General features: G+C 43.4%; 2 protein-coding genes across 2 annotated transcripts in view; one reads left to right on the top strand and one right to left on the bottom strand.

Moving 5' to 3' along the window:
- The window catches only part of DNAH11 (dynein axonemal heavy chain 11), a 270,299-nt gene extending 262,879 nt beyond the window's left edge, over positions 1 to 7,420 (top strand). The window contains exons 79-81 of the mRNA XM_090046787.1: positions 2,604 to 2,716; positions 4,616 to 4,756; positions 7,049 to 7,420. Of these exons, the coding sequence (XP_089902913.1) occupies positions 2,604 to 2,716; positions 4,616 to 4,756; positions 7,049 to 7,296 (502 nt within the window). The 3' untranslated portion in view covers positions 7,297 to 7,420. The remainder of the gene's footprint in view (positions 1 to 2,603; positions 2,717 to 4,615; positions 4,757 to 7,048) is intronic.
- A 138-nt stretch (positions 7,421 to 7,558) lies between these two features.
- Positions 7,559 to 25,436, bottom strand: part of CDCA7L (cell division cycle associated 7 like) — a 35,098-nt gene continuing 17,220 nt past the window's right edge. Inside the window, exons 3-10 of the mRNA XM_090046786.1 lie at positions 24,940 to 25,074; positions 23,581 to 23,937; positions 22,226 to 22,300; positions 20,006 to 20,191; positions 16,910 to 17,038; positions 14,788 to 14,937; positions 9,196 to 9,332; positions 7,559 to 8,606 (exon numbers count right to left, since the gene is read on the bottom strand). Of these exons, the coding sequence (XP_089902912.1) occupies positions 8,576 to 8,606; positions 9,196 to 9,332; positions 14,788 to 14,937; positions 16,910 to 17,038; positions 20,006 to 20,191; positions 22,226 to 22,300; positions 23,581 to 23,937; positions 24,940 to 25,074 (1,200 nt within the window). The 3' untranslated portion in view covers positions 7,559 to 8,575. The remainder of the gene's footprint in view (positions 8,607 to 9,195; positions 9,333 to 14,787; positions 14,938 to 16,909; positions 17,039 to 20,005; positions 20,192 to 22,225; positions 22,301 to 23,580; positions 23,938 to 24,939; positions 25,075 to 25,436) is intronic.

The raw sequence follows: 25,436 nt of genomic DNA, 5'->3' as shown, positions 1-25,436 counted from the left end.
TAGAGGATGTGTCTACATGTGCATAAACCCAGGAGCAGTTTACTTGTAAGTAAACTACTTGCAAGTAAATGCTCCCAGACAGGTGTCTACATGTGTAGGGAAGAAGCAGCAGTTTGCTGCTAATGGCAACAAACTGCTGTTCCTTCCTGGGGCCCTGCAATTGGCTGCTGCCACCAACAGGGGTAGGATTGGTGGGGAATGTAGTAGTAGATGGCAGCTTGGGCAGTAGTGACCACGAGATGATTGAGTTCAGGATCCTGAGGAAAGAAAGGATACAGAGCAGCAGAGTAGAGACCTGGGACTTCAGAAAAGCAGACTTTGACTCGCTCAGGCAACTCATGGGCCGGATCCTCTGGGAGGCCAGTCTCACGGGGAGGGGAGTCCAGGAGAGCTGGCTGTACTTTAAGGAAACCCTACTGGGACTACAGGAACAACCAATCCTGATATGCAGGAAAACTAGCAAGTATGGCAGAAAACCAGCTTGGGCTGGCAGGGAACTCTTCAGTAAACTAAATCACAAAAACACAGCTTCTAAGAAGTGGAAACTTGAAGAAATAACTAGGGAAAAATGTAAGAGCATTGCTTGGGCATGCAGGGATGAAGTCAGGAAGGCTAAAGTGCAACTGGAGATGCAGCTGGCAAGGGATGTGAAGGGTTTTTACAAGTATGTGGGTAGCAAGAGGATAAGAGAGAGTGTGAGTTCCTTACTGAATGGAGGAGGCAACCTTGTGACAGAGGATGAAGAAAAGGCTGAAGTGCTCAATGCCACAGGCAAGGGCAGCTCCTAGACTATTGCACTGGGCAGCACAGTTTGGAGAGGAGGTGAGCAGTGAAAAAACAGGTTAGGGACTAGCTGGATGTGTACAAGCCCATGGGGCTGGATGGGATGTACCTGAGGGTGCTGAGGGAGTTGGCTGATGAGATTGCGGAGCCATTGGCTATCATCTTTGAAAACTCATGGCGATCAGGAGAGGTCCCAAATGATTTGAAAAGGGCAAACATAGTGCCCATATTTAAGAATGAGAAAAGGAAGATCCATGGAACTGCAGTCAGCCACACCTCAATCCCTGGAAAAATCATGGAGAAGATCCTCAAGGAATCCATTTCTAAGTATTTGGAGGAAGAAGAGGTGGTTAGGAACAGTCAGCATGGACTCACCAAGGGCAGTCATACCTGACCAACCTGATTGCCTTCTATGATGAGATGACTGGCTCTGTGGATGTGGTGTACCTTGTTTTTAGCAAGGCTTTTGATACGGTCTCCCATAATTTTCTTGCAGGAAAGCTAAGGAAGTATGGGCTGGATGAACGGACTGTAAGGTGAATAAAAAAATGGCTGAAGCATCAGGCTCAGACAGTAGTAATCAATGGCTTGATGTCTAGCTGGCAGCCAGTATTAAGTGGAGTGCCCCCGGACCAGTTTTGTTCAATGTCTTCATCAATGACTTGGAAGATGGCATAGAGTGCACCCTCAGCAAATCTGCAGAAGGCACCAAGCTGGGGGTAGTAGTAGATATGTTGGAGGGTAGGGCTAGGATTCAACGTGACGTAGACAAATTGGAGGATTGGGTGAAAAGAAATCTCGTGAAGTTCAGCAAGGACAAGTGCAAAGTCCTGCACTTAGGACAGAACAATCCCATGCACCAGCAGAATAGGAGCTGGGGGTGACAGTGGACAATAAGCTGAATATGAGCCAGTGGTGTGCCCTTGTTGCCAAGGCTAACAGCATACTGGGCTGCATTGGTAGGAGTGTTATCAGTAGGTCAAGGGAAGTGATTATTCCCCTCTATTCAGCATTGGCGAGGCCACATCTGGAGTACAGTGTTCAGGTTTGCCCCCCCCCCCGCCGAAAGCATGTGGACAAATTAGAGAGTCCACTGGAGGACAACAAAAATGGTGAGGGGGCTGGAGGAAATGACTTATGAGGAGAGGCTGAGAGAATTGGGATTATTTAGTCTAGAAGAGAGAAGACTGAGATGGGCTTAATAGCAGCCTTCAGCTACCTGAAGTGGGATTCAAAAGACAATGGAGCTAGGTAGTCTCAGTGGTGGCAAATGACAGAACAAAGAGCAACAGTCTCAAGTTGCAGCAAGGGAAGTTGAGGTTAGGTATTAGGCAGACTTTTCTCACTAAGAGGGTAGTAAAACACTGGAACAGGTTACCTGGAGAGGTGGTGGAAGGTCCATCCTTGGGGGTTTTGAAAACCTGGCTAGACAAAGCTTTGGCTAGGATGATCTAGTTGGGAATGGTCTTCATTGAGCAGGGGGTTGGACTAGATGACCTCCAAAGGGCCCTTCCAGCCCTAACTTTCTATGATTCTATGACCTGCCCCAACCCTCAATCACCTAATCAGGGCACCAGGCTGGGATCTGCACTTGTAAAACTAGTGACATTCCTGGACTTGTCTACATTAGTAACCAAGCAAATCCCACTCTAGCCTTGCTCTTCCATGATACTTGAGACATATCCCTTGTGGCTACAGCATCCCCATCTTTCCTTCTCATACAAAGACACTGCACAGCTCAGCTGTTACAAAGTACTTCTGTCCTTGATCAAAATTCCACTAAAACTAAGGTCCCTATTTCCCTGCTTCTTCTCTCTCAGGGTTAAAGACCTTCTCAAGCGCTATCGAGAACTTGATACCTGGATGCAAGATCTTGTGCTTCCAGCAGTGGTGTGGCTGTCTGGGTTCTTTAATCCCCAGTCCTTTTTGACTGGTAAGTAGTAAGGCAGATACCCCCATGAGGGAGCAGCGCTGGGGGAGTTGCTTCAGCCCCAAATTAAAGCTTTAGGGAAAAAAACTACATTTAGTTTTACATGTTTTCAACATAATCATGCCTTCTGGGGGTTTGCTGTATTGATGCCATGTTATGCTGCTGTATGAAAAGGGATTAAGGCAGTTTGCTTAAAGCAGTCCTGTCTATTTTAAACTACAGAACACACATGCAGAAAAGTAAAGAAATAACAAAATAAAAATGAAAAACTAAGATACTGAAATTTCTCATATTTAAACATCTTGTGTGAGAATAAAATACCGTATGATTCTGATTTGACACTGTTGCTTGAAAAATTGTTGGCAACCTTGTTTTAGGGTGTCAGTGCCACCCATGCAAGTTGTTCAGTTTTTAAAAACCCTTAAACCTTTATGAAGTAGTTCTTCCCCATGCAGTGTGTGTGAGCTCGATGCCGAATTATATAGGACTGAATTAAGCACAGGCTCAGACCTGTTCAATTTAAAACTTTTATTGTTTCACAAAGTCATAAACTAAAGGAGGTCTGTTGGTTCACGAGGTTCCCAAATCAAGCCCTTGCTCTCTAACCCGGAGGCTAGGTGCGGCTGCCTGATTCAGTAGTCTCAGAACTGGTCAACAGCTCATTTAAAAGGAGTCCCTTATCTTTTTTTAGGCAAAAGATACAAAACTGTCCCCATGGTGGAAGTGAGGCATCTAACATAACTTTACTATTAGTTATATATGATAACACTTACACATATGCATTTCTAATTCTTACTTCTATTGGTTATTTAGTTAACTTATCTAGATTATATCAGGTGATACGTTTTGTATTATAATCATTACGCTTCTTATGTTAATTCTTAATGACCTTTATATTTCTTATGCTAATTTTCTATAACCTAAATACATTATTCGTCTATATGTTTTGCTGGGTTTTGCAGGGTTAAAATGTCAAAACTGACATAATATGCGGTTGTTTTTTCATCATTGCAGTTTAGCCATGCAGTTTCCTATTCTTAACAATGTAAGCGGCATGTCTGCTATTTTTATCATTGTTTAAAGGTCAGAAGTTCAGTATTTTCATCTAAGGGTCAGAAAGTGATTACCAGAATGTCAATCGCTGACTCCTCAACCTCCTTGAAGCATTCTGGGAGTTTTAGTGCATTTTTTTTTAATGCTAGGCCTTGCTTAGCATAAGCACTCTCTCACACAGTGAGGCATCTAAAGACTGAAACTTGGAAGTGGAGGAAAATTATTAAACAGCCTTTTTCTGTCTCTTGTTACAGAAGATATGAAAGAAATACTATATTTAGAAATGTACATCTGCTAAAAGAAAAAAGAAGTCTTAAATTTGAACTGCTCATTTATTCCTAGGTTTCCTATTCCAGGTGTTTTAACCTGCAGATTCCTTCCTTAATGTACTATTTTGCCTCACATCTGTTACTTTGTAAAATATTGTCACTAGTGTAAGAAAAGAAACAAGTTTGTCTAGACCAGGGGTAGGCAACATTTTTAGGCAGTGCCAAAAATGCCTGCAACCTCAACTTATAAGATGTTGGCATGCTAGAGTGAATGGAGGGGGAGCCCAATCCTTGTTGTGGCAGTGCAGCCCTGGCTCCTCCCCTGCTGTCTGCATGCCAAGCAAAATGCTCTGGCACCCATGCTGGGGGTTGCCCATCCCTGATCTAGACCACACTGCCTTCATTTGTTTTTAAAAAAAGTTCAAATGCAGTTTTTCCAATGGATTTCTTGTGATTCATTTGTTTCAATGAAATGACTGAAAGGTATGATCCATGTGCCTTTTGGCTATGACATACCTGAGAAGAATAATATTAAAATGACTATTGCCTGCAGTGAATTAATCAGAAAAAAAATTTTCAGCTGTTATGCAGAGCATGGCACGCAAGAACAACTGGCCTTTGGATAAGATGTGCCTTACTGTCGATGTTACCAAAAAGAACAAAGATGATTATGGCCACACACCAAGAGAAGGAGCATATATTTGTGGACTTTTTATGGAGGGTAAGAAGCCTGTTCTTAAGTTGCTTGATATCAGAGCCATTAGTTACCCTCCTGGAGAAACTGGATGTTTGGTAAAGTCCCAGATGACTGGAAAAGGGTAATAATAGTGCCCATCTTTAAGAAAGGTAAGAAGGAGGATCCACAGACTTGCAGACCAGTCTGTCTGACCTCAATACCTTGAAAGATCATGGAGAAGGTCCATAAGGAATCTAGTTTGTGGCAGCAAGGTGATCAGGAGCAGCCAGCATGCATTCACCAAGAGCAAGTCACGCCTGACCAACCTGAGTTTCCTTTATGACCGGTGATGAGAGGGCAGTGGATGTGACAGACTTTGATTTTATCAAGGCAGTATTACAGTCTTCCAACCGTCTCATTAATAAACTAAGGAAATAGAGACTAGGTGAAAGTACTGCAAGGTGGATACATAACTGGTGGTAGTAGCAGTTTGTGAAAATACACTGAAGGGATCCAAGGATGAGGCTAACTGAATATTTCAGTTATTTGAGGAGCTACTTCAAGTGCCCTAAATTGGATGAATAACTCTACTCTGCACCCCCATGAAAAGAACAGACTCCTAGGTAATTAGAGCCAGCATTACAGCAGACTTTTAAATAATTTTAGATTTGGCAGACCTTAATGCTGGCTCAGTGGTAGATAGAGTGCATCAACCACTGTCTGTGCCTAAGATACTGAACCTCCACATATAAAATAATTTGGATGGGTTGAGAAAGGATAAGTAGTAGCATTAATCAGAAGCCAAGGTAACAGTTACAGTAATATAGGATGGAAGTCTAGTTTCCTTTGTGTGGCTAAATAGGAGGCTTTTAGTTATCCACTTGGCTATTTTTTGGCCCTCACATAAGCTTGTGCGTTCAAATGGAACATGTGCTGTAAAGCTGTGCACTGGCCAGGCACATATACAGTTAAGTGCAAGTCCTGGAAAAGTACATGTTGTAGACCAAAAAGCTGCCCCCCTACCATTTTCCAGGCATGTCTTAGACATGGGCAAATACAGATCCATGTACATAGTTATATACATACCCAACTGTATACAACCCACTGTGCCCCATCTACATGTGCACTTTCATGCACCAACACTGCAGCAGTAATAAAACTACCTGTCAGTGGCATTTATGCAGCTAAAAAGCTGCTATTTAGCTGTACAATGCTAATCCTTTGTGTGGCTAAATAGCAGGTTTCTAGTTACCCACTCAGCTATTTTTGGCCTCCACTTTTTTTTGGCCCTCAGTGGCATTTATGCAGCTAAAAAGCTGCCATTTAGCTGTACAACACTAATCAGAACTCACAGTGTTGATGTGCTTCCTGGGCAAATGGACTGTGTGATTAAATGAGAAGCCCTTAGATGAAGAGATTCTAATGCAGACCTTCACCCTGGTAAAAGGACTCAAACTCTACAGGTGCTTTGTGCACACACCAAGAAACAGTGCTGCTAAGTTTTTTTAGAAAGATGTTAAGGGTCTGTACATTTGACATATTACACCTATTTCACTGCTTTTAGGACCTAAGCTTCTGTGCTGATGAGCATGTTCACCACCCATTGAGGTCTATCCTATCTGAGACTTCTCAGCACGAGGCATGAATCTGGCCTTTCTGTTCTAAACACCTGCCACAGCAGGTGTTCTCTGATTGTAGCTAATTGAGTTTAAACCAGGTGGAAGGTTCCTAAGCTTTGTCTCCACTACAGTACTACAGAGATAATAAGCTGTAGTTAAGTTGTCTTGCTCCTTTTGGGCTGTGAAGACAAAGCCTCTCACTATGCTTTAATTCTATGGCTCCCGCAAAAGTTGCACTTGCTACAAACTGGCATAACGCCTCACACCTTGCTAGTGTCAGAAGTCTACACTTACAGCACCAAAGGCCACATTACAGCACCAAATTTCAGTTAAGCGCACTAAAGAACAGCCACTTCATCTATTAAAAGCTGTGCAACTGGAAGGACAGGTCCAAAACACAGCATTCTATCTTGTATGTCAATAGGAAGGCTCAAGACATAGCACACAGAGAAGTGCTAAGACATGTCCCACCACTTCTGCTTACTCTAGCTCCTACACAGCATGTACTGTAGGCATGGCATGTCTCAGCACTGTTGCTGCCTTGTGCCATAGACATCCTGCCTTTAGCTGCATGGTAGGATGCATTGGGTCGCACCTGGCCTACAACCTGAACTGCGCCTATCTTAGCTTTGTTTTTGGTACTCCTGAGGATATAGCAATCTACTACTAGTTGTGTACATTGTATGTTGCTAAACTGTTTGGGCATATTTTGTTACAGGAGCCAGATGGGATACCCAGTCAGGGGTCATAGCTGAAGCCCAGCTCAAGGATCTGACTCCAGCAATGCCAGTCATCTTTGTAAGAGCTAGACCAATGGATCAACAGGAAACCAGAAACATATACGAATGTCCCATATATAAAACTAAAAACCGAGGCTCCACATATGTTTGGACATTTAACCTGAGGAGCAAAGAAAAGTCAGCCAAGTGGGTGTTGGCAGGAGTAGCCTTACTCTTGGCAGTTTAGTACTGAGCCTCTGGTAACAGCTGCTCTTACAACCTTACTTTCAGACAGATATCACGTTCATCTCACTATGTTTATAGTACATCCTACATATCGCACCATGCTGTACAGCATATTATATGACAACCCCCTTCTATATCATGTGTGCATGTTTCTTCACCTAATAGATTGACGTGTGTTGACTGACATTATTCCCCACATGTATAGGTTAGCTGTGTTACATTATCAAGCCTCAAAACTCTCAGCACAGTTTTAACTCTCAGCGTTCCTCTCTGGATAATTCTTTATTTTCTCTACATAGAAAAAATACAGTATCTTACACAAATTTTAACATAAATCCAAGATTGCAATAAAAGCATTTTTAAACAATGTTGTCTGAAAAGCCTGCTCTTACCTAAGCAGGTATGCCGTCTCATACATATCAAAACAGTATCCAAAAACAGTTATTATAAAAGATTAAAAACTTTGCCATGTAAAATTAAACTGTAATATTGTTCTAAAGCAGCTGGCTCAGAAAGCAGGTGCATCATATAAAAAAAACCTGTAATTGGCAAGCATCATACCAAAGCCCTGCAATGTCTGTCTTTTACCATGATGGGTTTGTCAGTTTGTACCCTTTGCATTAAAAAAAATATTTCAGTGGAAGGATGCATGTTCATTCCAGCCAAAGCTGATGGAACTGCATTGAAACTAAGGAAACGGATACCTTTTTTACAAAGCTGAACCCCATGCTTGCCCACAAACTGAATGACTAAGCATGAAATTACTGGATTTGCTCATGCCCAGTGGGGAAAGCTTCAGAAAACTTATACTTGTTGTCAGGTCATTGGTGGGGGGAGAACCCTTGTGTGTCCTTGGATAGATTATATAAGCATACCCCATGCACACTGGAGTTAACAATGATTTCATATAAATAAAAAATACTGCTTTGACCAAAATAATATTAAGATCCAAATTCGTAAAACTCTTTAGGTTTACACAGTTCCCTACTATTATGTTTTCAGAAATACTGCAGAACCACCCATCCATGTTTTAAGAGCACTGTTCCACTTTAGATACAGGTGTTTATGCACAAAAAGAATGTATTTTACATAAATTCCTTTAACCAAGATATTTTTGGAGAGATCTTTGATTAAGATCAATCAATAAAAAAATCCTAACAGAAATGTTATGCTATATTCTACAATTCTATCTTGTATAAATTTTTAAACCTTGAACTAATTATTTTGAAGTAAATATCTGTCTACAAGTTATCCAGGTCAGGCAGCTATGTTCAGCATCCTCATTCATCTTCAGCAAGTTGTTTCTGTAAACTGGGAAAAAGATGGAAAAAACATTATATCTTAGGAGGATCTAAGACTTCTTCCTTAACCCAGAAGCTTCTATTTCAAATGGTCACTAACAACTGTTTTCGGAGTCCATTTAACAAAAGCAAACATCTGACAAAAAGCTACTTTTTTCAATATAAAACAGTGGCTGTTTTTAAGTTGTATTATTTGTTTGCCCAGTGAATGTGACTGGCTTCAAAAGTTTTTCCATCAATCTCTATAGGTCCAATATCTTCCACATTTTGAAACAATCACTGCTTTTAAGGTTTAGTGAGTTTCAAATTCCTGTGACTGATTTTGAATTTGGTTTAAGCTGCACACAGTAATGACTAGTGATCTTCCCCAGCTACACTAAGGTAAAAACTACCTATGCCTTCTCTATACAATTATCTTAAAATGAGATACTTAAGTTAACTATTTACTTTGACTTCTGATTGACTTGATTCAATATGAGAGGTGAATGAAGTCCACTAGCTGAAATGACAGAGAGGATGTTCTGAGATACCCTAATTAAAGCTCATGCAGCACACTGAAGTGTAGCTCAGCTCTACAGCAGCCACAACATTCCTCTTACCTTTCAAGATATTCTTTAACATTGTCATAGCCATAAAATTTTGCCAAGTGGATGAGCATTCCTGTGGCACAGCGGCCATCACGCTTACGGCAGTAACTGCAATTACACACACCGCGACAAGGAGGACAGATCCAATCCTGAAGAAAAGAAAAAGGCACATAGGGATAGTTATTAGAGGAAACTCAGTACCAAGCCTATAAGTCTTCTTCCTACTGCCTTTAAACAGAAAGCAATACCATATGTCCAGCAATGCATTTTACAGGGCTATATTTTATTTCAGCAACATTCTACCAGTGCATCTCGAGTAAGACCCATGATGTCATCCTCCCGCTCTACTCGGCCTTGGTGAGGCCACAGCTGGAGTACTGCATCCAATTCTGGGCTGCGCAATTTAGGAAGGATGTGGAGAAGCTTGAAAGAGTCCAGAGGAGAGCCAGATGCATGATCAGAGGGCATGAGAACAGGCCTTATGAAGAGAGGCTGCAAGCTATGCAACTTTTCAGCCTGGAGAAGTGTAGGATCAGGGGTGATTTGGTGGCAGCCTATAAGTACATAAGGGGTGTGCACAAAGATCTGGGGGAACACCTGTTCACCAGAGCACCAGAAGGGATGACAAGGTCCAATGATCACAAACACCTGCAAGACCTTTTTAAGCTACACATAAGGAAAAACTTCTTTACTGTCCAAGTCCCCAAGGCCTAGAACAAACTCCCCCAGAGGTGGTGCAAACACCTGCTCTGGACTCTTTCAAGAAACATTTGGGCATTTATCTTCCTGGGATCCTTTTGACCCTAGCTGACTTCCTGCCCTTTGGGCAAGGGGCTGAACCCAAAGACCTTACAAGGTCCCTTCCAGCCATAATGGCTATGAATCTATGAAATATTGATGACTAATGCCGACTAACCAGTCTTCTAAGGTGCTCAGAAGATCTGCAGAAACACACGCTTCTGTCTGCTTGATTCTTTGCCTTGCAAAACATGAAGTGCTAAGGATAACTTCCTCAAAATCAGCTTAAATTCATGTCTCCAACAAAAAAGGGGTACAACAGGAAAGGGGACCCTTCTGTTCCAGAACTGTATACACTTGGGTGACTAAGAACCTTATAGCATTAAGATTCTGGGTTAAGGTTGCTTGTCTCAAGGTATAAGGCTGGCCCAAGGAACTCCAACTCAAAGGTAAAGAAATGGAATGTCCAAGCCAGAGAACTAGGACAGAAGGTCTAAGATTGCATTTTATTCTTTAAACTTACTCCTAAAAAACAAGTACCAGGAAGGGATGGCTGTGCACACTAACTTAGAGGCTGTGTGATCTGTTGCAAGAGCCATGTGAAACATGCAGTTAAATCTAAACCAATAAAAACAAACATTTAAACTTAAGCATAGTCAAGCAGGGCAAGAGAAATTATCTGGTGGCAGCAACATAAACGGAGGAACTCGCCCTCAGAATAGCTAGTTCAAACCCAGATGTCATAGGGCTAACAGAAACGTGGTGGGATTCGTCCCATGACTGTGCAGTTAGCATTAGGGGCTATAGGCTTTACAGGCAGGATAGAGAAGGAAGGAAGGGGTGGGGTGGCGCTCTATGTCAAGGAGCACTACACCTCCTCTGCCAGCAGAATGGGGTCAGAGGAAGGGCAGGCTGAAGTGCTCTAGGTCAAGATTCAAGGGGGTCATGGGGAGAGCGATTTGACAGTGGGGGGTCTACTACAGACCCCCCAACCAAGGGGAAGAGCTGGACCGGGAATTTTCGGGCCAGCTTGCAGAGGCACTTAAGGCAAGGGATGTAGTTGTCATGGGTGATTTTAATTACCCGGACATCTGGGAGGAACAGTCAGCCAGGACGGACCGTTCCAGGAGGTTCCTGGCTGAGATACAGGACCTCCACTTAATCCAGGAGGTGCACAGTCCCACCAGAGGAAATGCCCTGTTGGACCTGGTCCTGGCCACAGGCGATGACCTGGTAAGGGGCCTCCAGGTTCTTGACCACCTGGGCGATAGTGATCATCGCTTGCTGGAATTCACCATCCAGCGCAGGGTGTCAAGGGCCTGCAGCAAGACGGTAGCCCTAGACTTTAGGAGGGCCAACTTCAACAAGTTGAGGAGACTAGTGGGTGAGGCGCTGGGGTCCTTGAGGGCAGGGGAACTCAGTGTCCAGGACGAGTGGTCGTTCCTTAAGGAAACAATACTCAGGGCCCAAGGGAAGTCCATCCCAACAAGAAGCAAGGGGGGCAAGAGTGCCCGGAAGCCCCACTGGCTCACCAAGGGCGTCCGGGAATGCCTGCTTGCCAAAAAGGCAGCGTACACCCAGTGGAAGGGGGGTGCTATCTCCAAAGAGGAGTATACCTCCTCTGCTTGGGCCTGTGGGGGGGCTGTCAGGAAAGCTAAGGCGGACATAGAGCTAGGAGTAGCATCCAAGATCAAGGATAATAAAAAGTCCTTTTTCAAATATATAGGGAGGATGAAGAAGGCACCAGGTAATGTGGGGCCCCTGCAAAGTACACTGGGCAATCTGGTGGTTGTGCCAGAGGAGAAAGCGGAACCCTTTAACCAATTCTTCACCTCCGTTTTCTTGTGCAGGGACCGGGACTTCCCCGCTGTGACGCCAGACGGACTCGAGGGGAATGCCTCCACACCTCAGGTTGGGGAAGACCAGGTTAGAGAGCTTCTGGAAGGGCTGGACATGTTCAAGTCAGCGGGTCCAGATGCTCTCCACCCCAGGGTGTTGAGGGAGCTAGCTGGGGTTATTGCACAGCCCTTGGCACGGCTTTACGAGCGCTCGTGGTACTCGGGCCAGGTACCAGATGACTGGAACATAGCCAACATGGTCCCCATCTTCAAAAAAGGGAAGAGAGAGGACCCAGGCAACTATAGGCCTGTCAGTCTTACCTCTATCCTTGGGAAACTCTTTGAGGAGATCCTCAAGGAGCACATCTGCGATGGGCCGGCTTCAGGGATGATGCTCAAGGGCAACAAGTTTCATTAGGGGCAGGTCATGTCAGACCAACCTGATTGCCTTTTATGATCAGGTCACAAAGGCAATGGATGCAGGTGTTGCCGTGAACGTAGTCTTTCTAGACTTCAGCAAGGCCTTTGACACCGTCTCCTACCCCATCCTCCTTAAAAAACTAGGTGACTGTGGCATTGATGCCTACACAGTCAGATGGATTGCAGATTGGCTCAATGGTCATACTCAGAGGGTGGTGGTGGACGGGTCATATTCAACCTGGGGGGAAGTGGGCAGCGGAGTCCCCCAGGGCTCGGTCCTTGGGCCTGCGCTGTTTAATTTCTTCATCAGCGATTTGGATGACAGGGTGAAATGCAACCTGTTTAAGTTCACTGATGATACCAAAATCTGGGGTGAGGTGAGCATGCTAGTAGGGAGGGAAAGACTGCAGCAAGATCTGGATAGGTTACAGGAGTGGGCTAACATAAACAGGATGCGTTTCAATACTGACAAGTGCAGGGTGCTGTACTTAGGCAGTAGAAACCAGCAGCACACTTAGAGAATGGGAAACTCCCTTCTTGAGAGCACGGTGGCAGAAAGGAATCTTGGAGTCATTATTGACTCCAAGATGAACATGGGCTGACAATGCGAAGTCATGGTTGGCAGGGCTTGCATCTCAAGTAGAGCCAGGGAGGTGATCCTCCCCCTTTATGCGACGCTGGTCAGGTCACAGCTGGAGTACTGCGTCCAGTTCTGTGCGCCCCATTTCAGGAGGGAGTTGGACAACACTGAAAGGGTCCAGAGGAGGGCCACCCGCATGATCCAGGAACAACCGGGCAGACCCTACATTGAAAGACTGCGGGACCTAAACCTGTTCAGCCTTCACAAGAGAAGGCTGAGGGGGGACCTGGTGACTGTCTATAAACTCACTAGGGGACGAGAAGGGTTTGGCGGAGACACTGTTTCCCCTAGCGTCCCCTGGCATGACAAGGAACAATGGACACAAATTTTTGGAGAGTAGGTTTAGATTAGACATCCACAAGAATTACTTCACAGTTAGGGTGGCTAGGATCTGGAACCAACTTCCAAGGGAAGTGGTGCTGGCTCCTACCCTGGGGATCTTTAAGAAGAGGCTTGATGCCTACCTGGCTGGACTCATTTGAGTCCAGTTTTTTTCTCCCGCCCAGGCAGGGGGTCGGACTTGAAGATCTACAAGGTCCCTTCCAACCCTACTTCTATGATTCCATGTGACAATAGAAATTGGGTTACATAGGAGTAAACAAAGCTGGAAATATCTTGGGCATTTCTGCAGGGACAAGGGACCGCAGGGAATATAACGTCTGTAAAAAATGTACAGCTCTTGATAGCAGATGCAGGGTCTAAAAACCTACTTCATATTATACATTAATTACTGCTCTGTCATGCTAGGAGGTGGAGTCAATTAGCTCCAAATAGGAAGAAAGGTGTGCTTCTTCATGAGAAAAGGTTCTAAAGAGGCAAGCTCAAAGAGGAAGCTCAAGGTTAGATGAAGGTTCATTATAAGTCAGTCAGGGGGCTGGCTGGACCCAATGATCCCCCAATAGGGAGAGGTTCACCCCCAAGGAGGGAGAGGTTACAACTCTTAAGGTCTTGTATATACAGTTTCTTTCCTGACCCTGGGTCTTCTGCTACCAACAAAATAAGCCCTGCCCACTCACACACACCAGACAGTGGCAAACAGCACAACAGATAGCTTGGAAGTGGCTGTGTGTGTCCATCTCTCATCCATGCGCTCTAAGGCGAGCACACCCTGGGAACATGCACTCAGAGCAGCTCTGGGCCATCTAATCTGCCTAACTGCTTGCCTCTAGTCTGAAGATGATGGAGATCGCGATGCAAGAAGTGGGTAAGACTTATATACTATCAGCAACAGGAAGTGAAGCCATACAGACATGCCCAAGGGCTAGATCCTTTCTACCTACCAGGTATATTCTACCCTCTTGAATCCCTAAAACATCTTTACTTTTGTAATGTGCCTGAGACTTAAAGACTTAGTTTTACAAAAAAACCAGGAAGACAATCTGCCCCTTATGCATCAATGATTCTTAAAGCAAGATGGAATACAATCACATTTAGATAGCCAAGTACCACTTAGACACCTAGTAGGTGCTGAAGACAGGATAGGGGCTCAGCTCATTTATGGAAGGTAAAGAAAAAGGAGAAAGGTATACTACATAAGTTCTTGTGAGTTTTTTCCTTTTCTATGTTTAAGTTTAGTATCTAAAACAAGGAGCCTGCCTTGTGGACCACAAAACATTTAGGAGGAAGACAAAAAGACCACAAACAAAAATGAAAAGAATGAGAAAGAAAGAATAAGTCTATTTCATTAATCTTCGGAAAGCCTGATTTCCTTTATTCTAAGCTCTTGAGTATTCTTCCCACTATCCAGAGGGCCTAAGAACAAGCTAAAGGGCTCCAACCTAGACCCAAGCTCTTGTACTCACGTCCCTACTCCAACAAGATCAGCATTAATCAATAATTACCACATCCCTCAGGCTTTTATGTGGCAGAAAGCATGAATTTCATATTATAGGAATCAGAGATGAGTGCACAGGAAACCACTTTAATCATTACACTATACTTTTTTAAACCAAAGAACCGAATACCTACTGGATTCAGAAGTGCCGATTTCACATCTTCACCATACCGATTTCGAAGACATGGTCCACAGAACTGTCCCCTTACACCGCCACAACCTTGATTACGACAGATTGTCTTCGTATCAATTGTCTTCTGTCGACACTGGTGACATGTACTACCCTGAAGTTGGAGAGGAGGGGGAAAGAGATGTATACAAATTCTGTGCATTCATCATGACATGCTGAACTTCCTGATGCCAGCTGCTGGAATTTCATAATAAATTTCTGTTAGCTGACAATGGCACTTGAATTCTCTCCAGACCTAGAACCAAAGGCGACTAGATCAATAAAAGAACATTAGTAAAAACATAACTTCCACTAGCATGATTACTTATACAGTGCCCTGCTGAATGCTAGGTATCCTGCAAGAGACAGGCATGAACTCTGCCTAGAACTGCTTTGGAATCTTGTCTAGTAGATCCCAATCCCACATCCTTGGCAAAGCCTAGAAACCTTCAGATGCATTTACAAAGGAATTCCAGTTCAGGTCTTCGTAGCATATAAGTTCACCGTTACAACATAGAGGGCAGAACTGACAGCTCCTTGCACCTCAGTCCTGCCAGAGGGTACACACACACACACACACACACACACACACACACACACACACACACACACACACACACACACACACTCTCTCTCTCTCTCTCTCTCTCTCTCTCTCTCTCTCTCTCTCTCTCTCTCTCTCTCTCTCTCTCCCCCCACCCTGCAACCCCCTGCTCTTCTAGTCTTTATTCCATCCTCCTTTCCCTTCTCCCCACTAAGCTATGTGGGGCTTCAAGAGCTACTCAGAGAGGAAACAAAACCATCATAGGAAAGCTTCTCCTACTGGCCATTTGCTGGGACTGCAGGCATCTCCAAAAGCAAACAGCAAAATGCTTGAAGCATTGACCCGCTGCCTACTTAGCACAACTCCATTTTAAAAACCAGCTTTTGTCTTTTATAGTTGCTATGTGTTTTATTTCTTTAATGTATTTATATATTTAGTTGCAACTGTTGGAGCTGACACCGGGGTTTGAGGATAAAAGCCAAGAAAAAGAACTGTTTAATCTTGAATATCATTCACATCTATGCTTACCTAACATTAATAATTATATTCATGAAAATTCTTTAAAATGTAATGTTATTGTTTCACAATAAGTTAACTAATTTGCAGGGTTTTTTTAAAGAACATAAGCAACCTATGGAAAATTAAAGTCAATGTTTGCTTTTATACTAAAATAATGCTTAAAATATTTGGCCATTATTTGAAAATATTTGATAATATTTAACCAGTCAATTGACCAAACATTTTTTGAGCTAACCCTAGCACAGACACTTATAAAGTAGTCTGCATTCTGGTAAGATGCACCGTAGGCATTCATTAAATTTCATAGAAACACAGAAGTAGAAGGGGCCTCCCAGGCCACTGAATGCAATCCCAATTTCCCTTTGAATGACCCTCTCTACTCCAGGTTTCAGCACTCCTCTCAAGTAACATAAATTACCATGAAGTGCTATTAAGTTGGAATGGAAGGCTAATGGGATCTGGACTCTCTTGTTTCTAACTTACTAGGTCTCAATGAGACCAGATCATTCATGGCAATGTCAATTACCATGTAACAGCTCTGCAGTAAAAAAATGATTTGGTGGTCTAAGCTAGTGGTCTCCAAAATTTTGATTGCGCAACCCTTTCAGTAAAAAATATTTGAGCATGCACCCCCAATAAATGTATATTTATATAAATATACATCTAAATAGAAGTTCTAATATTTTCTTCCCGCACCCCAATGGATCGTCTTGCGCACCCCACTTTGGAGACCAACTGGTCTAAGCAGCAAAATGCCCCCATCACAACTGCACCTCTGCTTGCAGAAAACAAGCAATGGCAGACTGCTCTACCTTTTCTCTTCAGAGGGGATTTCTCTAAACTGAAGACAAAGCAGTGTCACTGCAGGATGAAGGAGCTTTCACACTGTATCCATGACGTAGATAAAATACAGGACTTCAGTCTCCTGAACTCTTGATTTCATTTACCTTAAATGAGTCCTAAATTCACTTTGTAAAATAAAAATGTTTGCCTTAAGAAGTTAAAAGGAAAAGTAGGCACATACCAGGACTTTATCATAGATTTTATCTTTAACTGTAATTGCGATATTCTCCAAGTCCTCTTCAGTAATATCTTCGACAGGACGGTAAGAGGAATATTTAGACGATCTCCTTTTATGCACTCCACAACCACCCTATAAAACAAATTCATCTCACTACTTTTTGTCCTGTAACAGGAGTGTGTTTTTAATTCTAGGGATTAAACAGGCAATCCTGAAGGGCCTGATTGTGAAAATATTCAGCATCCCTTCCACCCAACCACTTGCCACCTGCCTCCACATTCTACTCTTCCTCATGCCTTGAAGGACATCTGCTTCCAGCTAGGACTCTTCTTCTGTCCTCAATTTTTCCTCTTCCTCTTCTCCTCTGTTCAGTTTTTCACATATGTCAAACCTACTGCCTACCTGCTTCCTCTTTCCCCAAGGATCCACTGAAATCTCCACAGCTAAACATAGCCTCTCCTCTTCCCCTCCTTAAATCATCCCTAAGAAATATTCTCTCTCATCCAGGTTATCTTTTCATTACTTTTATTTATGTTCCTGGCAAAATTCTGCTCTGCCTCTCTGAAGAGGGAAGAAGGAAGAGGAAGTGACAATCTGCATTATGGATCCTCTGCCCCTACAGCTGTCCAAGTGTGGCTACATAGGCAGAGCCCCCCTAGTGAATGCAAACTTTTTTCAGCTGATTTAGCTATAGCACCTGGAGCAACACAAGTTGACAGCTGTGTCCAGATGAGGGATTTTGTCAGCACAGCCAGACTGGTTAGGGAAAACTATTACTTCACATCTACCGCCAACAGAATTGTGCAGCATAAACCAGGCTTTAGTAATACCCCTTGCACCCCTCTAAATCTTCACATCTCCTCGCCATCTTCCTTTTTAACTTTGACACCAGATTCTTCTTTTCTCTCTCCTGGCAACCTCCTTGCTTCCTTCCTCAGTCTTTCACACTGATGCCCTCATCCACACCAGGTTTCTTAGCCTCTACACTCACATCCCCTTGTAGGTCCTTCACCCCTGGATCAATTCTGCCACCTAAAATTCCGCCCCCCCCGTCCCTCTCCATTTGATTTAGAACTCTTCCCTCTCCAATTTCACCGTAGCTGAGTTCCCTCTGCAATCATCTCTACTTCCCCTTTTGCCCCCTTTTTTTAAGCCATGACCTCATATCAATGTGACCATGGCTGCTCTGCTGCATTCAGGATGCCCTGCCCCGCTCATTGTTGTTTAGTCCTCTCTTTCCCCCTCCCCTCCCCAGCCCAAATCTATTCTCTTCCACTGTTGATTCTTTTGGCCTACTCAACTGAAAAACATCCCTCATGAGATTTCAACCCCAGTTCACCCCCAAATCCTGTTCTTCCTCTCCTGATTCACTGATCATCTGTAGAGAACCATCTCTACATTGATTTCCCCTGTGAAAAATCTTTCCTCGCTCAGGTCGGTCACATTCCTCACCTAGCAGTGCTACTCTCTCCACCCTTCCTGATACTGTGACTATAATGTACTGGCACCTAAAAAGTCAACCAAGGACTGATGCCTCACTGTGCTTAGACATCATACAAACATTACATGAGAATCCTCACCTCAGAGCTTAGAATTTAGTGTAAGACAGGAAGTAAGTGACTATGACAAGCAAAAAAAAAAAAAGTACGGAGGATAAAAGGTGAATGCACCAAAATAGGTTCATCTGGCTCCAAAACCACAAAACTGCGAGGAATCAGCTCATCAGTATTCACATGATATGCCATGCCAGTGCTAACATAGATTCTTTTGGGTAGATGTCCTATCAGACATTGGTATTGAGGTGGGATCTAATGAGATTTGATCCTTACCTCCTGTTGCTTATTTGCAAAACAATTATTTCCTGAAGCCTCTTCCCTACCTTCTCCACTCAGGTTCTTCATTTAAAGCAAAGCTGTCAAAGCTATATCCCATAGGCTGGATCCAATTTAAGCCCAATCACGTGGCCCACAACACTACTTGTGGTCTCAGACCACTCCACATGCAGCACAAACTGGCCCCAACCCCACAGGCTGCACATGGTTTGGGGGCTGGCACATGCACAGCACATAGCACGAGCTAGTCCAGGACATGCGCTGCACGTGATGGTTGTGCCAGACCAACCCTGCACGTTGAATCTGAGGCTGGGCTGGATTGGTCCCAGAGGCCAGCCACACGTGTCAGATACAGCTCACAGGACCAATCTGGTACAGGGACCACATGCAGAATAGCCCCATGTACTGCATGCTGCATGGCACTGGGGGCTGTCATGCACAGCATGCAGCACGTAGGGCCAGGCTGTGGCTCATACTGCACAAGTCATGAGGTGCTCACACTAGACTGACCCTACATGCTGGATCTGAGATTGGTCTGGGTCAGGCCCATACACCCCATGTGCCAGATCCAGCACGCAGACTCAATCTGGCACAGGCACCACATGCAGCATGCCCCCTGGATCCACTCCACCCACCACATGCAGGGTTGTTGCCAGTGCAGGCTGCACGCAATACCCAGCACACTGCAAGCAGCACTCAGGTTTCGTCCAGTTCATGCACTGGATGCAGTGCCCACTGGATCAGCCCTGCCTGCTGGATCCAATCTACAGGCTGGCTCCATGTCCCTCATCTGACCCAGGGAGCTGAATTAGTTTGACGCCCTTGATTTTCAGGTCAACATCTGCCTCTATTTTCCCTCCCTTACCATCATCATTCTAGTATTCTTCTCCCCTCCTTCCAGTCACCAGAAACAAAGGTGCTCACTTCTTCTCCAGCTGCTCCCAGAACCCCTACCTGTCTCCTTACAACCTCTCACCCATTTGTCCTTCTGCTTAGCACAGGTATCAGTAACCTACAGCCTGTGGGCTAGAACTGGCCTCCAAATAGGTCTGATTTGTCATGGGGGAAATCAGTGGCACAGAGCTGCCCTGCACCAGCCATCCCCCCCACAGGGCAAGATAGAATGGATAATGTATAAATTATCTGGGTTGTCATTTCTAATTTCCAGCTAACTGTTCCTAAATCAGTGTTGCTGGCCTGCACCAAGTTATTTAAGCACAGACTCAAATAACCAAGAGTTAGGAAACAAAGAAAATCTGGCAAATACCCCACTCAGTCTCCTCTTTAGGAGGTTTTGCTGTCTATAACTACGGAAGTGTTCTGCAAATCTAGCAGCAGATACTGTAAAGTTTTCCAAGGCAAATTTATCTGGAGGACGAGCATTTCTGGTTGGATTTGTACGACGTTGTATCTGGCCTTCAGAAAATGTCCTCCTGGGGGTTTTCTTCTGTTTCTAGAGAAAAGAAAATGTTTCCATTAGAAACTTCTGCTCATTTTTTTTTTACCATAGTTTCTTGCATGCCATACACCCCCAAATAAAATGTGCACTTTCTTTTAAGATGGCAGAACGTAGGAAAAATATGTTTCTTGCATCACAGTCTAGAGCTGTCTTTTTATGGAGAGGCAGTGTTGCGAGATGGCTGATAGCTTCTTCCTGGGACAACAAGCAAGACCAAGAGGGATGGACTCCACTGTTAACCCTTTCACAGCCACTCTCAAATTGGCGACAGCTTTTGGCTGCTCCTTTGGCTGTTCAGTTGTAAACTGTTACCAATTTGAGAGTGGCTGTGAAAAGGTTACCTCTGGACTTCATTCCTCTTGTCTGCTGCCCTAGAGAAGCTGGCAGCCATCTGGCAACCCTACTTCTCCATGCTTCTACTCCAGCAAAGAAAAATCAGCTTTTCTGCTTAAGACACACATACCAATTTTGAAGGGCTGATCTCTGGGGAAAAGGTGTGTGTGATATGCCGTTCAGTTTATGCCTAAGGGTGAGAAAACATGGGACATCTATACTGTCTATGACCCTTGTCTAATTCTTATTAGGTGGACTTCTTCCATCATTCATTTTCTGTCCTTTCAGACATGCATTAAAACTAATCTTGCAATTTCCTTTAAGCACACTTCATAGCTTCCACTACAAACCATACTTTCCTGTTTCTTTAAGAAGGACCGAGATTCCACATCCCTCTGAAAACTGTAATTCTTTATGAATTATATCCAAGGAAACCACGTTGTAATTTATGGGGTTTCACGGAGTATATGGTAAAGCAGAAGTTGTGCCCCACTGTACTCCAACATTTCAAAACCCTTACTCACTTTGGTCTTTCCACATCCAGCACAGCTCATTCAAGGAGTAACCCATGCTTCAAAGCTAAAATAATATATTGACATACTGGTAGATACTGTTCAGTAAACAGCACTAACAGATGAACTGATCTCCTTTCTACGTTCCCAGAAAACACAAGTTACCATCTCCATACCAACACATCTAATACACACACAAAAGATTTGCATGTGTTCAGCTACCATGAAATCATCCACAGGACATCATCTGAGAAATATGGTAACACGATTTGGTAGGGGATTGCTCAAGATGGTGGAATTTATCATCTATAATCAGTTTTTTAAAAAATGAAAAATGAGTGGACACATGCAAGAAAATGGGGAGACAACAGCATAACAGCAGGCACACCTGAATGGTTTTGTTCCAGATAAAAATACTAAATACATATAATAGACTAGACTCAAGAAACTTATTGAAGTTAATTTAACAGATTTGAATAAATGCTTGAAGTGCACACTAAACAACTTTTCATTTTTTTTTTTACAATTCAGTCTCAGTCTTAAAGGATGCAATTATCACAAGAACATTTTTACAAGGGCTTCCCAAAGTCATGGAAATGGGTACACAGTCCTTCCTATGACTATGCTCATTTAGAATATGTGCGAATTACCCACAGGAATCTCATAGAATTAGAAATTCTCTGCTGGTAGCCAGAAAGTATCATCACTTGAAACTAAGAGCATAAAATCATTGTGCTATTACGTGGGACTGGTTGAATGTTGCCATCCCATCTCTCATAAATACATGGCCTTTATCAGAACAGACAATTGAAGAAAAAAACCTAACAGAATCCAGACAAAAAGGGAAGATGCTTTAGTTTTTCAGCTCAAGAAGCTGTTCATCTTCCAGACATCTCATTCTTAAATGCACATATTTGTTTGTTCATTTGTGCCTTGTACCTTTCTGGGCCAAAGTGCTGAACTCTAGACCTTTTTTTTTTTTTTTTTAATGTAATGCATATATTTGTGCTTTTTCTTTACACGTATTTGTTGGTAGCCTACCTTTTGTCTTTTCATATATACTAGTAGCAGGTCAATACAAATAAAATTACCAAAAAATACAGATAAAACATTCATGAGAAAACACATCTTGAACAAGTTTAGCAACTATTTTTATTATATATAACCATATGCTGAAACTTACCGAAGGAGTTGAGGCGGGTGTTTTCACTGGAAACAATTCAGGTATGGAATTCAGTTCTGCTAATAACTGGGCAAGCTGAAATTAACAAAGATATCTTACTGACATCTCATTACAAACTTGCAGAAATTTAAACATAGTCAGTTCTTACCACGCTGTTTTCACACATACTCTCTGAGTTATTTCTAAATAGGTTAAAGCCCAGCATCAGTAGCCTCTCTCTAAACACTCAATTTACCCCTAAATAGTCAAAAGCTCCTCACAGGGTTTTAGCTCTATGACTCCCACTGATTTTTACTGAAGTCGTGCAGTTAAAATCACGTCCAATGCTGTCAAATGTGGCAACACAGAAGTGTGTTATATAGAGGTTATAGTATCCATGACCAATAATGACTGAAATTTGCAGTTAACATGGGGGGAGTTAATCCCTGACAACAAGAGGAGACCTAAATGCCTCAAAGGATTATATGAGGTAAGAGGTTTCTTGTGGGCTATCTTGGCACATACCTTTCTAACACAACACTGCTAGTATATTATAATTTATTTTGACAACACAGACCTAGTGACACCTGTGTGTGTTCTGATACTTGAAAGCAAAGAAATGTTCTTTTAGTCATTCTTTATCACTTTTGAATGAGGACGCTCATCAGCTTCCATCAATGCAGCACCAACCATGAGCTCCACTGTGGTTTTACACCTTCAGGAGATCCAAAACAGGGAGAAACTGGCTTATGCTCATCAGGCTTTTCATTCCTTTCCAAAACCATACACATTTGCCTCCTGGGTCTTCCCAAGCTACTAACACCACACATCAGGGCCAGTGTGATATCACTGGCACAGTGAAGACTTTCTGTTGTACCATAAGGGAGACCAAAATATAGGTCCTGGATCTTGTACATCTGGCTTCAAACATCACCTTGACTGGCAGTTTTGATGGAAGTCACATTTAGGCCTTCAACAGGAGCTGTTTGTCTTCCAGAGATCTCATTCTTAGATACACAAATGTGTGCATCAGATGGTATAGCTATAGCATTTAGAATACTATACCATTTGAGGACTAACAGCTCTCCAGTGTCTTTACCCAATTCCTCCCATGTGCCCAAGAAGCGCCAATTCAGAGTGGCTTAGATTACTGCACAACAAAGCATCACTGGCAATGGCTGCAAAAGTCCTAGTGGCATATATAGGTGAATGCTGTATCAGTGAAGTCGCAGCAAGTTGAATATGACTTTGTAGTGTGACTGCTCACACAACCTGGGCCAACCTGAATACTCACACCCAGATGCCAGTCACTCAAACTAGCTCTGCAGAGAAGGCATATCCTTAGTGAGGACTGGTATTTGCCTCCTTGGTCTTACCATGGCTTTATTTTCTTTGATGTTCATGGCTCTTTTAAGCAGAGCACTAGAACTTTCTTCCTTTTTCTCTTTAACATCTTCCTCAGACTCTGAAGCAGAGCCCTCTAAATTCTTCCACCTCTTGGCACTTTTCTCTCTTGCCAGAGTTGTAGGAGATTTACTGTCTTTCAAATGTAATTTGGAAAAAGTTGGTTTGGGCATTTTCTTCTCGGAAGACTTCCTTGTGGGGAATTGAAAAGCCACACGAAGGCCAAAGCTTCTTCTCTTGGGAGAAACCTTCTCCTCTTCCTCTTCCTCCTCGCTTCCCGGTAAAGATAAATTATCATTCTCTTCATCACTCAAATCTGATTCTACTGGCTAAAAGCAGAGAGAATCAACAAGTTACACCAGCAGCCATGATATGGGGGAAGACCACTTGAAATCATTATCAGCACAGATCATTTCTACATAACAGACACGTGAACAACTAAACACTTCCTCCTGCATTTATCATTCTGAACCAATATATTAAAAATATTTGTTTATCTGAGAGCATTTAGCTCTCAGAGACCAGCACACAAATACATATCACATGAGAGCACAGGGCTTACATAGCAGGAAGGCTTTGAGTCAGTTGTCCATATAGGAATGAATGTCATTCACTGTGATCAGTAACCAACCTTCTATTCTGCCCTAGAGGGGATTCTGCTACATGCATGCCAAGATATTGTCCATCACTGATTTATAATTAGGGACCTACTCTAGAGCAAACTCTGTGAAATTGGGGGGATGGAAGAACTTACTAAACATAAAAAGTTGGCTCCCCCGTGGGAACCAACAGTCCCCTGGCTGCACAGCCTCACACAAAGTAGGCTGCCGGCATGAAGGCTAGCAGGCCTTGCTGCCTCCACCCCTCATCACGGGCTGCCTGTCATGCAGTTCTGCCCCTCTCCACCAATCAGCAGTAAGGGGCAGGGCCACGTGAAGAGCACCCTCAGGCAATCAGCAGCAAGGGGCAGAGTCATATGACAGACAGCTCTCTCCACCAATTGGTGGGGGGCAGGAGCACCAGCCCCTTCGCCAGAGGTGACTGGGGGGGGGACGACCCACCACAATAAGCCCACGAAAATGGCAGCCAGCCCCAGAATCTGCCTGCAAAATTGGCCAGCTGCCTTTAGTTGAGTAGACCTCTATTTAGAATACATTAATAAAGGATTTTATGTTGATGACTATTTAGGATTGTTTTCACACAATGCATATTTATCTGCATCCTAAATATGGGACATAGTTATGCATTTCCACTACCTGAATAAATACAGGAATCCACAGAGAGAAGAGAGAGGTATGTTTCTCTTTGAACAGTGAAAATGCTTTCTTTACCATCATTGCTTTCTTGTTGGCTGCATCCAGCTCGCTTGGAGAAAAGCCTTCAAACACTTCAGTTTCTGAATCACTGTCTTCAGTGAAAATCTTCCTCAGCTCCTCTGTTAGGTACTTGGATGGAATATGACCATTCTGTTAAGAAGCATACAGAAAATGCAAGAGCTAAGAAACAGTTAACCATACACTAAGCATTTACACAGCTTTGCCAATCAAAAATCAGAAATGCTCAGTTTTAATCAGTTACTCACTAGCTATTAAGTCCCAGTCTAATAAAGCAAACCATGGCACTGGGTTTCAGTATTATCAGTTATTTGAAATGTAAAAATAGAAACTTTCTAGCTCAGTGTCGCTTTTAAAAGGTGACTGGTAAAGGATTATTTTATTTTTTGTCACTTTATAAGAAGGGGCATTTTGTTTAGAAGAAAACTGGGGGAGAGGGACCTCAAAAAGACCAGAAATATCTTCCATGGGTTTGTTGGAAAAGTGTCCCAGAA

Source organism: Crocodylus siamensis, chromosome 5 (assembly GCF_052110815.1).
Source record: "Crocodylus siamensis isolate JL-2025a chromosome 5, ASM5211081v1, whole genome shotgun sequence".
Lineage (NCBI taxonomy): Eukaryota > Metazoa > Chordata > Crocodylia > Crocodylidae > Crocodylus > Crocodylus siamensis.
This window is presented reverse-complemented; position numbering and strand designations above follow the sequence as displayed.